This window comes from Haliaeetus albicilla, chromosome Z, assembly GCF_947461875.1.
Source record: "Haliaeetus albicilla chromosome Z, bHalAlb1.1, whole genome shotgun sequence".
Classification (NCBI taxonomy): Eukaryota; Metazoa; Chordata; class Aves; order Accipitriformes; family Accipitridae; genus Haliaeetus; species Haliaeetus albicilla.
In genome coordinates this window covers 1983125-1999526 of record NC_091516.1, presented here as the reverse complement: position 1 = coordinate 1999526, position 16402 = coordinate 1983125, and the positions used below count along the sequence as shown (strand labels likewise).

Here is a 16402-nt window from a genome sequence, read left to right as displayed (position 1 = left end):
CATGTTGGGATCTTCAGGGGCCTATTGAGAGGTAATTCCATGTCAGCCTTCAAATAACATCAGAACTTGGCTCCGTGCAAGTAACAAGGATCACATTTTTTCATGTTTTTGTATTAAAAATAACACAGGTGTTCCTAAAAGAGAAGCAGAGAATATAAGGTCCTTTTTTAAGTGTTTGTCTTGTTCCTATTCCTATGGAAAGTTTCTAACTTATCTCTAGATTTTATTTTGTCTGAAATCCAAGATGTTTCTCTAATTGTATAAATATCATCAGTGGATCTATGAGTATGATAAAGGGTTGATGATCTGGTTCCTGGGTTATAGCCAAGACCTTAAAAGGCTGATCCATAAAATCAATGGAAACTATTAAAAGCACTTGCTTGATTTTTAAGGAGACTAAAATGACAGTAAGTTCACTAAGAGAGTTCACACTTGTAGAACTGGACAATACCAGCTAAGCACTTTGTAGTGCTGGATGTAAAAAGACATTAAGGAACTGGAACATGTCTCATATGAAGAGAGGCTAAGAAAGCTGGGGCTGTTCAGCCTGGTGAATGGAAGGCTTGGGGAGATCGATCTTATAATTGTTCATAAATATCTAATGAAAGGGTGTAAAGAAGATGGAGCCAGGCTCTTTCCAGTAGTGCCCAGTGACAGTGCAAGAGGCAATAGACACAGACTGAAACATATGAAGTTCTGTCTGAACATCAGGAAACACTTACTCACTGTGAGGGTGACCAAGCAAGGGAACAGGTTGCCCAAAGAGGTTGTGGAGTCTCCAGCCATGGAGATCTTCAAAACCTGATGGGACATAGTCCTGAGCAACCTGCTCTATCAGATCCTGCTCGGGCAGGGGAATTGGCCAAGATGATCTCAAGAGATAGGTTCCAATATCAGCTTTTTTGTGATACTTTGAAGTTTTGCACGTAGGAAAACAAATCTTGGTGAAGGCTGGGAGAAGGGTATTTTCTTGAGTATGTGCAGTCAATTAATTAATTTACCTTTAATTAATTTATTTTTCATAAACCAGTTCTTGCCTCAGCAAAACTGCAAGCTGTACAAGTCTTCTCACTGACAAGTATCAATGGTACAGCCCAGTTTGTTTCACCAATGCTTCAGCCTTCAGTGTTCACAGGCCAGTAATGGTCTGTGAAGAAGACCAAATAACAGAGGAAAATCACTTCTTATCACTTAAATAAAAGAAAAAAATCAACATGTTGCAGATTTGAGGGGAAGCACGCTAAAAACTGTGTTCACCCAGAAGCAGTGCAGCGGGGGATTTTCCATTTTCAAGAAATGCAGGAGCATTTTTCACCTTTGAGAAAATCCATTCCTGCTTTCTTCCGTACAGGGAGTACACCTGTCTAAAATTGCCCTCAGCAGAGAGACAGAGTTCCCAATCTCAGGCCAACGGCTCTGCTACAGGTTTCTTCTGAGCCGTTGCACCCAAGGATATAAACAGATCTTTTTAGCAAAGATCTAGGGACAAGAGGATAGCAATGCAGCTGCAGCATGTCTACCAACCTGAAGCAAAATCAATGCCAACAAAGTGTCTCTCCCTCCTAATGACCTGTCAGAATTTTTAGCTTGTGGACTGCCCTGAAATATGCCATGAGACTGCAGTGGTCCCAAGGTTAGCTGAGAAAGGGAGCTTGCCCCATGATTCCTGAAGTCTGCACAGAAAATTCTTCTACTGTAGCTGAGAAGCAAATAAAGGTGAAGTTAACACCAGCTGAGGAGGGCTTGGGGGGCGATCTGAGACAGATCTGAGATTTGTATCTGTGTAGACAGAGACTCAAACTGAGGCTGCTTGGAATGAGACATTTCTTTGAAAGTTTTCAAAGATCATAAAAAACAATTCAATCACTGATTCTGAACCTTCTGTTAAACTCACCTCATTACCATGAGCTTTAAAACTATCTCTGCCTAATTATATGGTTTCATTCATTTAGATGGATACATTAAAACAACCATGGTGGAGATTGATTATGATTCTTTAAGAAGAAAGCAACAACCACCTACCAGAGCTGCTGTGACACATCCAGAGAGTGACCAAGAAGTGTATGATGATGTTGGAGAGCAGGACATTATTAGCAGGTACGTATGAGGAATGCATGAAAAGGAGCCAGTGATTCACCCCAGTCAGCCTAGTCAGGGGAAGTTTTACAAAAACAAAGCAGACTCTTGTCACAATAGAACAGCCATTTGTATGAGAAACATGTAACTGAGCTATTCAAACTGGAGTAGTCAGAGGAAGAAGAACTGATTCTGGAATCCAGCATCTATAAGCACTCATACTCAGGAGGAATCCATACTATTGGAAGAGAACCTACAGCATTACAGTCCAAAAGAGAATGAAATGCACACCATGCAGGATTACAAATCACCTGCAGGAAGTTTATTTCTCTTCCCTCACTCTCTTTTCTTGTTCTGTCTTTTGAAGTCACATACTGCCTTTTCTAATATGCAAGAACAAAAGACTTTAAAAGCCCTGGAAAGACTCACTGCAGTGGAGAACTGACCACCCTCATTGCTTTCGAGTATTACTATGAGTCTAACTATGAGCCTTACTACCTCTTTCCTTTTGAAGAGAAGGGACTTCTGGAAGCATGACTAGGATGGCCCTTCAGAAGAGCATGTGGCTAATGTGTATAATCCTGTAAATAAGCCCTCTGAAATCCCATGAGATGGATATGAGCTATACTTTTCTGACTTCATCAGAAGCTTCTCCTCTATGGCACAGTCTCACGTTTATTTGCAATGCAGTGCTACACTGCAGACTCTCTACTTCAATGTCCTGTGTTTTTCACATCAGATAGATCTGCAGCTAGAGAAGTGCTGTCTTCAGCAGTGTACCAAACTTGCTGGAAGGGAAATATCCCAGTGATCTTGTGACGAGAGTCAAGGCTATCATATGACCCAACATGACGGCGGTACCTCTGTTACCTGACCTCACATAAAAGTCTGCTTCTGTCATGTGGTGCAACAAACCAGTGCTCATTCTCCATTACATGTCCTGATGTGCAGAAACACATACCCCAGCATGCAAATAAGAGATCTGCATACAGGTATAGAGGATTTCAATGTGTAGGACAACCATCTTGAAACATTCAGCCATTACACCTGCTTTCACTGCTTCCCAGCACCATAACTTAGAGGCCTGCGTGGAATAAAGGGAGTGCAGCTGGCTGCAGTGGATCCTCAGCTGCTAGAACATCCCCATGAGCTCCAGAGACAGTGCTCGGAAAGATCTACCTTCAGGCTGGTGTTCTTTAAGCAACCAATATAGTTTTGTATCTGATATATTTCCAGGTTGCTCAGTTTCAGTTTTGCTCCCTGAACATTGGTCTCATAGCTCGTAACCTAGCCAGAAGATTTGCTTTAGTAGTTCTAGGTTTTAGCTAATCTGAGCATTAGGTACTTCATTGCAGGAGTATCTTTGGCCAATCCTTTTCAGTATGGCAAGCGTTACAATTAACCACCTCAATGCAAGGAATTTAGAAAATTTATTGAATTCAAAAGCAAACAAGAATACTTACCCTGTTGCATACTAAAATAACAGTGTAAGAAACTTGGAAGGGTGAATGAATGGCTCAGATTTGTTAAATCCTTTAAGCTGTATTTTGACATTTTTATCTTCTCTAGTGATTAATAGCATTCTGTTCAGTTCATGACCATGAATTGTTGGAAGGTCTGACATACATCAACATGTTTTGAAACCACTGTAAGAATGCCATAGTAAAAAAAAGGCTCTTGACCAAATAGTATTATCTCATTATTGGTAGTATTGTTAATATTCCAAAATTAATAAGTGACTAGGTCTGTTGTGTTTCAGGATTTCTTGGCACAAGAGTTTAACAAATATCTTATTTTGATGTGTAAGTTTAAGTAAGGCTCTGACCTGGAAATAATCTCAGCTACTGTGAACCTATCGGGGGTTTTTTCAGTTATTGTTAGAACACTGGGCTACTATGGAATCCTTGAAATGTTAGAAACATGCAGTTAGAGGTTTAAAGCATCACCCAAAGAAAGCTAGTTGAGCAATAAATTCATTGGTTTACCATTCCATCTCAAGAAAATCTCCTCATAAGGGATGAATCTAAAGGGTGTGGAGGCACTGTGTAGTGTTCAGTCAGATTATATTTTTATTCCAATCAAGTTTGACTACATTACCTCCTGAGATCCCTTCCAACATGAATTATCCTATGATCCTAAGTCATATTTTGTACTTTAGTTTAAAGTTATCAACAGGAATATTAAATATATTCTCAATATGTTAAAACATTACTGTAGACATCAATTTGCATTTCCTTGAAAATTACACTTTATTGGAAATTGCTAACAGTTGCTAACAATTACTAAAAATTAAGACTGAATGTTCTGCTCATATGAAAATGTGCACCTACATGGGCTTGAAATATCTGCATTGATTTATGCAAACAGAGAATTTGCTTCACAGCTTTACTTGCAAAATACTGTCTTTTTTTTTTAATGTTAACTAAAGATGGTATTGATAATGCTCTCTCTTACTCCCCTTTGAATCACTGTGAATGGTATCTTAAAATCCTCTTTTCTGAATTGTTATGAATTCTTTCCAAGGAAAAAAAAAACAGAGTATTTTTTTCTGCTTTACCTGAATCTCTCCTCATCTAAGCGCTAGTTCATTTATGAATTAGATGACACATTTTCTTTAGCATTAGTGAGAATTAACTGGTATTTGACTGTAAGAAATTGGCATGAGTGTGGTAAAAACAGAGAGAAAAAAAGAACTGACACATTTAGGTTTTGCCCATATAGAACACACAAGCATGTACCTGAGCTTTCAGTGCAGAATTTGTAGTGCTCACCTGGCAATGCAGGCAAGTGCCAAAGCCAAAAAGTTTAGAATTAATAACTACAAAAGTGATGGGTGATCATGGTGTTTTCTTTTACCAAAGGATGACTGATTTTCTCTAAAATGTCTCATCTTCTTTTCCAGTCAGAGTGGTGGTCGCAGTGGAGCTGGAAGTAAGTTCTACATATACTTTGGGGGGGCAATTGTTCCTGTGTACTTCTTACCTTCAAATCCAGACCTCTGCAGCTTCCAGATAGTGCAGTAATTATCCATAAGCATGCTAGATGTTAGCTAACAGACAACAAATAAGGAAGTATAGTGGCCAAATTAACTTTCTTTCCACCTATGGGAACTTGGGTGAGACAGAAGTTTTGTCTTCAGATACTGTGAATCAGAAGCATGCCAGAAGATGACAAAACTTTAATTTTTTTGCTTGTGAAGGTAAATCTTCCCACAAAATAGCACAGATATAATTGGCAAAATATTAACACAACCAAGAGGTTTTGTTCAGGATAAATCCAGTTCTGAAATAGTCAGTAATACTACCAATTAAAGCTGCATTTTGCTGACAGAGCTAAGGAGAACTTCAGTTTCAGCGATATTCTGGAGTCCTAACCAGTATCACTGGAGCAGTTTCACACTGTCAAGACCACACATTCAAACCCAGTTTCCCCTTTGGCAGCACATATATTTATGTAGCATTCTCTGTTGATCACAAGAGCACAGCTCATCTTCTCAGCTTAGAGTTTAGATACTAGTCATGGCAGAAGCATTCCCTGGCAATGGTGAATGAAGCTGCTGCCAGCTAAGTACAGATTTCAGTGATTACTCTGACCAGTGGCTAGAATTGGACATGGAAACTGAGCTAACCCTGCACTGAAGGAGGTGGGGCTCAAAGGTCAGAACTGAGACCAGAATGGGGAGCTTACATTGCGCTTGCCTCTGGCTTCTGTGGATGAACACAAGACGTCACTTGCTGAGAATGTTGGTCTGACATCTCCAAACATCACTCCAGTTGCCCACAAAAATTTAAAAGTCATCAGTCATCATAATGACTGGGCCAAAATCAGCAATTTAGAATTTCATCGAATACAGTGTCAGTGCATCTGTTTTTAGTATTCATGTTCTTGCGATTGGCAGTGCCCCATTTAAATGCTGTGGATGGCATTCCCAACTGGGATAAGTCTAAATCACTGTTTTAATAAATGAGCCATGCTCGTTTACAGAAAGATTCCATTTGCAAGGATATTGCACAAACTGCACACACATCTGACATACTTAAGAGGCCAGTAATGAATACCCTTTTCAGAAGCATTAAATGTAAATGCATTAATTCACTGTTTGATCTGTTAAAGAGATGTTCCCACCTCCTCCTTCTGATCAAGAAATTTACGATGGGATTGATGATGAAGATGCTGTAACTAGGTATGTTTTTATATAATTTAAATAATTTGCTTCTTTAACAGAGTGTTTTCATTTCAGTTTTTAGTATTTTTGAATTAGGCATAATAATTAGCAAGTATTAGGATGACCAGCAAGTGGGTATACCTCAGGTTGGATTTGTGAAGCTGAAAAAAAAGGGATTCTTTGGTTTTTTGGAGGAGTTCTGTTCTGTAATTAATTTTGGTATGTCAGCAAAAGCAGCTGCAATCATGAAAATCCCCAAATCCCCAACTAGACAGAATAGCTCTGAAACGAAAACAACAAACTGAAATGCTAGCTTGCTGAGTAACAACATGGAAACAGTAAGCTACTAGATTAATAGCTATACCCATGAATATGTCTCAATATCTACAAATGACCTAACAAACATATTTCTAGTTTAGCATTTTAGAGTTTAGCATTTAGGTAAGTGTACTCACCTTGTGGTATATACATTGCTGGCATTAATGAGAATTATGTGCATCAATGGAGAATTTAAACTGGACCTTTTAAAAAGAATGTTACACTTTACATTGTGATAATTGCATGCATACTCCAAAGGTCTGTATCACAGGGTGAAGATAAGAATGATATCTGGTCCTGGGGAATCTTGAAGAGGCTAAAGGTCAAAGATGGCAAAAAGAAAAGTGTACGAGAAAAAACAACCAAAGTCAATGGGGCAGAAGATAATGGAGATTTGTTGTAAGAGTCTGCCAGGAAATCACAGTACACATTAACTAATTCTAATAAAGCATTGATTACGTGCTACTAACATGTTCTCACAGCAGCCTAATGAATCATGCATCAAATTGCAGCTCAGGATGATACTTTTCTGCAAAAACACTGACCTCCTTTCTTCTCACCTGCATAATATAATTATTCTTTTAACAAGCTGTATTTGTTGCATAAGTCTGGTAACTAAAATATACCAAATTTTTTTTTCGGTGAAGAACATCAAAATAATCCATTATCTTTGTGCTACTGTGGTGATGTAAGTTTGCTGTATCCTCAGTTTAAAAGTACTTTGCTCAGCATTACAACGTGGCTGAAATAAACTGGTAAATCTAGTCCCATTAATCCAAATTTTAGGAATAATATGCCAAATAGAAAAATGCAAAGATTGTCTTGTACCCACTTTGCCTAGAGGTTAGATCAGCAGCTGGTGTTTTTACTTCTCTTGTTCAGTTCTGAACCACTTTGTTTCAGTGGTAAAAATACATGTAGTACATGAGTATTGCTGGTGTCAGCAGAGCTTCAAAATGTCTGGAGATTACTTGGAGTCCTTGTGTTGAAAGTTTTTTAAATTATTTAAATGATGCAAAAGTCTATTAATGTGATATAAATACTTAATGAGCATCTTGTTTTTCCAGCATGTCTCCTTCAACAAAGCAGTTTGGAAAAGGTAATTAATAGCCTATTGTTCAGTCTCCATATTGATTCCTGATCCTTTTTTCTGTATATATTACTCTGTATCATGCTAGTCACAAAAATACACCCAAGGAAGGAAACAGGATTTCCCATTGCTTAACCAGTTCCAGCAAACAAATTTCAAATATTGTGACTGATTTGGCTACAGACAAGGAGATAAATATATATTGCAAGCTCTCTAGAAAACAATTTAATGTATTTTTTAAGAAGTAATGATTTTTCTATGTAAGATTTCCACTAGTTCATTTTATTTGACATTAAGTATGAACAGATACACTTGGAAACAAGCATTTAATGCAAGACATCAAAAGTAAAAAGAGGTGCTTGTTGGTTTTATTTATCACTTGCAGTGGCTTCTTAAGATAACATATATTCATAAATATCAGCCCGGCCATGGAATAAAAAGCAAGTTCTTACAATTTTTGAGGCTGTTGCCTGAACTGAGTTCTAAACCTTTTATCTCCTGCTTTGATTTTTCTAGCCATTGATTTGATGAGTTGAAAAATTGCTTCCTCTCTACAAATATGCTGAATGTGATTCAAAGTATATTTTTGGGGTAAGAATTCTTTCCACTGCTTTGGCATTGCAAGATGGCCTAAAAACTAACATACATGTGATACATATCCACGTATGAACGTTCTAAGCAACATTGCATTGACCAGCGTGCTATAGGAGTGCCTGAATGCACATTAAAATCAGACTCCATAAATATACTTTGATGCAACACAGTGGGAAATGAACTAATTAAAATTAAGATTAAAGGCTATTGCATTAGCCAACATGTGCTAAAACTTGCTTCAGCCTAAGAAGATTAAAATATCAGTGAATACCTATTAATAAAGAGTCTTACTCTGAAAAGGTTGGCTGGTGGTTTTTTTGCACAGTAGATTGTGCGAAACAGAGAACTCACAGTTACTATAGATGGTAAATGGCTACAGTACTTGCCATAATTTCTTGTCAACTTAGCTACACTACCATAGATTGTAATATAATGTATTTGCTACTCAAGGATCACATAATAATTTTCCATTCTTTTAAACACTATTGTTTCAGATTGTGGAGACAATGATGTTTATGATGATGTAGATTCTTCAGACTTCCCTCCTCCACCACCTGAACTCAAGCAAGTGGAAATGGGAATTATTCCCCTGATTAGAAATCTGTAATACACTGTAAAACATTTTCAGAGTATTTACTAGAGGCAGTTTGCTGCTAATGTATGCTTTATTTGGTGTTGTCGTGTTTTCTAGTTCTCATAACACTACTATTGACAATGGCCGTTGAATGCTCCCTGCCTCCATTTTAGATTGAAATAATAATTAGACTACAGAATAAATAAGCATGCTTTGAGTTTCAACAAATTCAGTCCCTGATGGACAAGAGGTAGAAATGAATGCATGGCCTGAAGGTACTTCATTGTAGATTCTCTGCATACAGTCCTCTTCCTATCAAAATTTGGGGACTGTTAGGATAAGTACTTGATCTCAGCTGCTGCAGTATTTTAAGAGAAAAGGAGATAAAGGTGTTATAAGTATGAAATACATCTGGAGGTGTAAAGTTCAACTTGGAAAACTTTTATCCCTGGACCAGGAAGTTATGACCATTTCTGGAGCACAGATGTGTTATGAGCAGAGATGCATCTGTGAAGATGACTGCAACATGTCACATTCTGTTGTCACTAACTCCACTCAGGTGGAGCTACAGAGTGCACTACAATAATCTAGACTGGAGGCATTAAAACAGAGAGAACTCTTTGAACTGTGTATCCAAAGGAAAATACATGGCCCTCCTAACCTAAATCTAGGTTAGTTCACACACATACATATACTCATCATCAGTGAAACTGTCATCCACAACTCCTACAGAGATCAGGAAGGATCAAAAAGTAGAGTCAGACTTTAAATTCCCAGGTACAGCATCAGGAAGGGCAGTTAGGGCGTGAAACCCTTCCATACTCATTGGTACAAGTCAACAGCATCAGGGATGTGGAAAAAGCAACAGAACTTGAAATGGGCCATGTACTGCGGATTCCCTGGTATAGCAAGGTCTTCTATGGGCACATAGGACTAACACAGCTACTGTATGAAAGGCAAAGATGTTCCAGCTGCCTTCACAGTGGGACATGTTATTCAGCCTATTGCCCAAATGTATGTAGACTTCACAAAAATTGCTCCTTGCCTAGAGATTCTACAGTGATGGGTATCATTCACCTAAACAATTTTTGGTAGATGTAAAGTTCTCATTGCTGTAGCAACTAGATACTTTGAATAATTTTCCATATTCACTTATGTGATGATACATATATTAACATCAGAACTCATTAAAAGAGAAAAGCAGGAAAAGACAACCCCAACTTTTTATTTCTTTTGAAATCAAATCTGTATTGTATTATCCATATTAGTTTTGTACAGCAACAAAAACATACTAAAGACACATGAAGGCAAGTGCATTTTCACTAAAATTATCACAAAGGTTGCCAATACCTCAGATGTGTTGCTAATTTTGTTTTTATCTGTAACCTCTTGCTTTAGTTCATCAAAATCACCAAGCCTTGCAAAAAGTAAATCAGATGAAAAAGATGCACAAAAGCTTAAAAAGATGGAAAGAGAAGAGAAGGAGTTCAGAAAAAAGTTCAAAGTAAGTTTTTTTCACATAAAACATAAAGACTAAAATATCTGTATGCTGTCCTCTAATTTGTAACCCCTAATCTGTAAATAATCCATTATTTTGCCTTTGAAAGCTAAAGTATTACTGCTTGTAAAATAGTGGTCTGAGCATTTGTAAGTCCAAATGGCAAGCATGGGCATATACTACATATCACAAACAAGTATTTGCCTAATTTTCAAAAATTTAGGAATAAATGGGAATATATTGGTCTAAAAAATACATGATCATAAGCTTTACATTGACGTTTTCAAACCACCGTCTCTTTATTTTATTTTTGCAGTTTGAAGGTGAAATTAAAGTTCTGTACTCTACCACCACAGTCCAGGATTTGCCCCACCGAAGATGGGGATCTAAAGACTTACAAGTTAAACCAGGGGAGTCTCTTGAAATTATAGAAAGTACAGATGATACCAAGGTCCTGTGCAGGAATGAAGAAGGAAAATGTAAGTTTTATTGAAAAGCTGCAGTACAAATCAAATTGTTAGATTATGATTGAGTGAGGACGTGTAAAAAACCCTCTTCCCTGTCATATTAAAGCAGAGCCTAGTACTTGTCTTTTTCCTTGCCTGGTGGTTGACAAGAGGTAGATTGTTGTTGTTTTATTATTGTGTTTTAAAAGCGGCTTGCCTTGAAAAAAATAAGAACTCTAATAGACAAGAGATACCAAATGTGAGAAAAAGGACAACTTAGTTACTTTGCATCAGCTAAGATTAGCAGATGTTTTTGTTGCTTCTGTCTCCCTCTATTTGCCAAAAAGAGTATAGCTATGAGAACACACAGAAGCTAGTAAAAGTAAAATCCTTGCTGCATCTCTGGGAAGCACTTGCCCACTGAGTGCAGCCAAGGGAAAATCAATTACAATATTCTCATTTTGGATTGCCAGAGATGGAGTTTAATATTTTCAACAGGCTGGGGATGAAACTGCTTCGGATTTTTCCCCCAGCCCCTAGCTGTTCCAAGGCATATGTCGTCACTGGCATGCCTGCTTTTTTGGGGAGCTGTGTGATGCCTTTCAGTGTTTCTTGAAACCCTTGGCCAGGGTGTGCATTGGCAGAAGTTTTTGCATTTTTGGAGAAGTCTGGACCATCTATTGCTGGTTTCAGTATCTTAATGTGCTTCTGCTACAACACTTTTCAAATCTCCTAATGAAAATTCACTTTGTGTAGGAACAGGCTACATTCAAAGTAGCAGCATCCTTCCATTCACCTTTTCTTTTTACCTCTGACCCATGTAGAAAACAGTCCAATGCCATAAACCTCTGAAGGGGATTCAGTCACCTTCCTTCTATTTTTTACCCCTCTGTACTCCGCTGTTACAGTCTGGAGTATAGCCTTCTTCCTGGCAGGCCTGCAGAGTGAGGAAGAATTTCTTGCATAATGACACGCATGTTTTTCAAAATATGGATTGCACTAGTGTAGCCACTTCCCAAAGAGCAGCTTTCAATGCTGCATTTTTTGAACCAAGCTAATAACAAAGTAGAAAGTAGTTCATGTTGGCTGTTTTCCTCACATAGTCTTCAAAGCCTTTCAAATAGTGACAGGAGCTACTGTTTTGCTATGCATAAAAGAACAAATAAAAATATTCTCCCCGAAAACCTCTGAATAGATCTCTGTCAATTTTCACATTAATTAGTGAAGTTTGAATCCTACTTTTGTTAAGTGCATGACAGTTTTGGTTATTTGCTCTAGTTGCTCTAGTTGCTCATATCTTAAAGGTATGATTTTACCTTTTGAAGGACAGATAGACTGAAAATCAACAATTAAAGATGTTTTAGTTACTTTCTTGCACATGAATTCTTCCATTTGCTTGTTAACTTATGAAGCACTTCTACAGTTTCATGCCTCTACTCATGGCAGTTAAACAAAATTACATTATAATGTTTTCCCACCTTTTTAAGCAAGGGCTGATGATCTTAGGAATGTATTCTGCTATTACTTATTTTATTTGTCATGAATTGATTTGAAATTTCAAAAGTGAAACAGGGAACTGACTCTCATTTACCTTCTCAAATTCCTTCTGTTGCCTTGTTCTGACCCACATACCTTTTGAAATACACGAAAACTTTCAATTCACTTTCATAGATTTTGCTTAAACAATAGGATATAAATGGACTTCAGTGCCTGAAAATTTAAGTTGTGTCCTCTCTAAGCTTCTGTTACACTGTCAGAGAGCAGCTGGCCCTATGTGTTAAAGCTTTCAGTGGTGCTAAGTAATTAAGATGGACTGTGCTGACCTGCTGCCTTTTTCCCTATTATGGAAGCCACATAAATATGAATAAATTAGAAACTCAAATTTTTGACATGTAATTTTGGATTAGTAAATTTGAAAGAGTGTGAGATCAGCAGGGGCTGTATCTCCCACATATTTAGGGGCTAGGGACTGTCAGAAGAACCTAGATTATGCTTTGCAGCAGGAGGAGGACTGTCACATGTACATCTTGCTTGCAAGCACACTGTGTTTGTACACAATCACTGTAAGCAAAGAAATTTTGCTTTCAGGTATGTGACATGAGCAAATGAAAAGAAGAAACAGAGAAGATTAGATTAGCCAAATGTTTTAAAATGATTCCCAGAAGACTTCAGGAGTTCTGGAAATTATTGGACTCTGCTTAAAGAGAATTTTAAAAAGATGACATCTTTAAAAAAAAATCAATTTCCATGCCTTTATCCCAGATAATCTGAGGAAAGACAACAAAGCTAAGAATATCCTGAATAGACAGAGCTTTCCCTATGTGTACTGACTTGCAATCAGCCTGAGGGAATACACAGGTGACTGACAATCCACAGCACCGGGTTCTTTGACTATTGAAGATTACCTGCACGCTAACATTTTTAGTAGGCAGAAGTTATAATAGAATTTATGTAATTACCAAATCTTCATGACCCTGAAGATATAAAACCAGGCAAATCAAGCAAATTTTATCTTATGTTGCTGCAATCAAATATTAAATGCATAGAAATAATTTTTTATTTATGTAACTGTTAAGTCTTAAGCAAAAGCTAAAGCAATTAGTGTCAAATAAAATATTATCACATGAAAAGAATGCGTTTTTAGGCAACCTTCAGCTCTAGCACAAGACAGATGTTTTCTTTAAAAATGCAGTGTTTTTAACGTATTATGGCCTTCACAAAGCAAATCGCTAATCTACTTTATATATAACATATTCTGGAAAAAAACTTATTTGCATTTGAAATTTGTAGCAGTATCTGACATGTACCTATTTTAAGATGGAAATACACCAAATTAAAATGAATTATGCAAATGTTTCATTATGAAGAAAAGCTGTATATAAGAATTAGTTACTTACTACTATTTGCAGGATGATTTGGGATATTAGTCTTGTCAGACAACTTCTCCAATATTCCAATAGGAATCACAGGAAATTTTTATATATCAAAACATTGGCCAGTTGAAGACTGTGATAATTCAGCAGCTTTTGGGAACATTACTAGTTCATTGTGTCTGACGCCAATTTACAAGGGAAGGTTTGCCCTGCTAGTAAGGTTACAGATCTCGAAAAGGGCAATTTCCGTTAGAATAAAATTAGGGCTTGCATGTAAAAAATGCTTAACACAAAATATGAGATTCTTTAGCTGGCTATTACTATGCATTTGAAAAAAGAAAAGATACTTTCATGTGTTTTGTATCAGAAAAGAAAAATTCATGTGAAGGAGGAAACAATTCCTTAAGGTGAAACAGTAGGACCTGGGGATTCAGCTAGACTGACCTGAAAGATCGCCACCAGAAACACTAGCAGAAAACTGATACTTTCTGTGCTATATAATGGTTCCTCTAAGTACATGGAGGAGTACCAGCTCCAAGAATTCAAGGAACTTAACAAGTCAAGCTAATAAATTTATTCTAAGACCTATGAATTGTGTATGAATTACTAAACCCTGTCATTTTAGCATGACCATTTAAGCCTCCTAATGAATAAAAGAAGGAAACTTACCTAGTAATTTCAATATAACAGAAGATCATATTTCTTCCTTAGAACTGTCCTAATTTTGTACCAACATACTAATGTTTATCTGCAAATATGTAATTATTGTTATGGCTTTCTCTTTGCTTGTGTATGTTATACCAATTGACAAGTATTTCAGTAGGTATCTTTTACCAAAGACAGCAAGTAATTTTTTCAAGAGATTAAATATATTGAAGAAGAGTATGTGTAGTTTATCTGATTTCATTAGTAATGCAACAGAGTAATAGAATAATTCACCAGTGAGTAGCTTTTCTAAGGTATTTCCCTTATCTATATAAACAGTTCTTATCAATATGATACAGTTAAAATTTTTTAAACAATTACAGTTAATGATAAATAATTAGTGTACACATCTTGAAAGATATTTTTGTCCCTGTAGAAAACTATACATATTTCTGTTATTCATTATTATAAATATTATTATGCGATTATTATATATATTAATATATTATTATTATTATTATTATTATTATACCACATTTTTGTGCTATAGTTTGTGAACTGTACTATAACTTAATAGCTATTGTTTCACACCCCTCTCATGCAACCAGGAAACTAAAATGTAAGATGAAAATCTAATCTTGCATAACCTGTTTTAGTATTTTTTCCTTTCAGCGCTAGTTTTGTACACAATGGAAACTATTGCAACGAAACAAGAGAAATAACATTTTATGAATATGTAAAGTACCCGGCACAGTAGATGTCTAACTGCTCTTGGAGCTACTGTAATATTCTGATTCCCTATCTAAGGCACTATGTTATACTAAACAAGCAAATAAGAATAATTAAAACTAAAACTGGACATACCTAAATTTTCCTTGAGTACATATCCATTGTATATTGTTATCTATCTTTTATGTCGTTGTTTCTGAAATACCTGAAAGAGGAAAACTGCATTTCACTAGTGCTAGCAACAGAAGAAATAAGATGAATATTTTCATTTAACTTAAATACATATAATTTCAATTTTACAGATGGCTATGTTCTGAGAAGCAATTTAGTTGAGAAGTAAGTACAAAGTGATCTTTTTGAAAAATTTGTTGTAACACTCAATTTTGTTCTGAATTATTTGTTAAATAAAAGTGAAATGTAATTATTTTAGTTTGTCATTCTAGTCCTGCAAATTAAGTTATTTTAATGGAGTTCAGAATTCTGAAGAACTAGTCACATACATCCATGCTGGAAATCTTCCAGGGCCCCATTCCGCTTTGCTTAACCATAAACTTTGGTTTAAACCATGAAAAATTACATAAATTAAGCATCATTGGTACTAGAATCTATTACTGAACTGTACATTAATGTGATTAAGTGTATTGATGTAATTTTCAAATGTTTAAATAAAATGGACCAATTTTTCTTTAGGTTTATTTTTATTTCGGTCTTATTGGGATTGAGCAGATTTGGCTCAGTGTTGCTCTGAATAATTGCATGGAGTTCAGCATTTAGATTCTAATCCAAAACTCTTGTCAGAAAGCTTTTCCATTTTCTTCAGTGGGCTTTATGTTAGACCCTGAAATATCAAATCAGATATCACTTTTAGAATTGAGGCCTGCAAACCCTTATACAGACATCTAACTTTTAATGTTAATGTATCTGCCTGCAAATAGTAACATATATCTGATGTCTCAATTTTAAAATACATTATTTTTCTTTCTTTACTTGCAGTGATGGGGAGATTTACGATGATATTGGTGATGGTATGTTGAACATTTCAAACAATACAATAACTATATTCAATTACACCAAATAACATTATCTTTGAGTTGAAATACTACACAATATTAATTTTTTTGCATTTTATTTCCATTTCAGATTGCATCTATGATAATGACTGATGCAGAATTCTATGCAAGTTAGAGCTTCATTGAAGATCAAAATCTACTTCGGACTTCCTAATGGTGAAAGCAAGAGAAGTCACTAAAGCTGATTACAAGTTAATTGGTTACACTCTTATAAATGTACCATTAACCTTTTTTAGGATTTCAGGTTTTTCTCCTCCCTTGCTTTGTATGACATTCATATTGCCATTTATCTGAGCAATTAAAATTCAGGGAACATGAGCTAAA

The 16402-nt window shown here is 36.2% G+C and overlaps 1 protein-coding gene across 3 annotated transcripts in view; it reads left to right on the top strand.

Moving 5' to 3' along the window:
- The window catches only part of FYB1 (FYN binding protein 1), a 67354-nt gene extending 50952 nt beyond the window's left edge, over positions 1 to 16402 (top strand). For 2 of the 3 annotated variants that reach the window (XM_069775732.1, XM_069775733.1), the window contains exons 9-19: positions 1953 to 2097; positions 4979 to 5007; positions 6190 to 6259; positions 6818 to 6958; positions 7627 to 7658; positions 8738 to 8846; positions 10216 to 10321; positions 10632 to 10794; positions 15311 to 15344; positions 16002 to 16033; positions 16149 to 16402. In XM_069775732.1, coding sequence (XP_069631833.1) covers positions 1953 to 2097; positions 4979 to 5007; positions 6190 to 6259; positions 6818 to 6958; positions 7627 to 7658; positions 8738 to 8846; positions 10216 to 10321; positions 10632 to 10794; positions 15311 to 15344; positions 16002 to 16033; positions 16149 to 16171 — 884 coding nt within the window. In that variant the 3' untranslated portion in view covers positions 16172 to 16402. The remainder of the gene's footprint in view (positions 1 to 1952; positions 2098 to 4978; positions 5008 to 6189; positions 6260 to 6817; positions 6959 to 7626; positions 7659 to 8737; positions 8847 to 10215; positions 10322 to 10631; positions 10795 to 15310; positions 15345 to 16001; positions 16034 to 16148) is intronic. The other variant, XM_069775734.1, reaches the window with a different exon arrangement.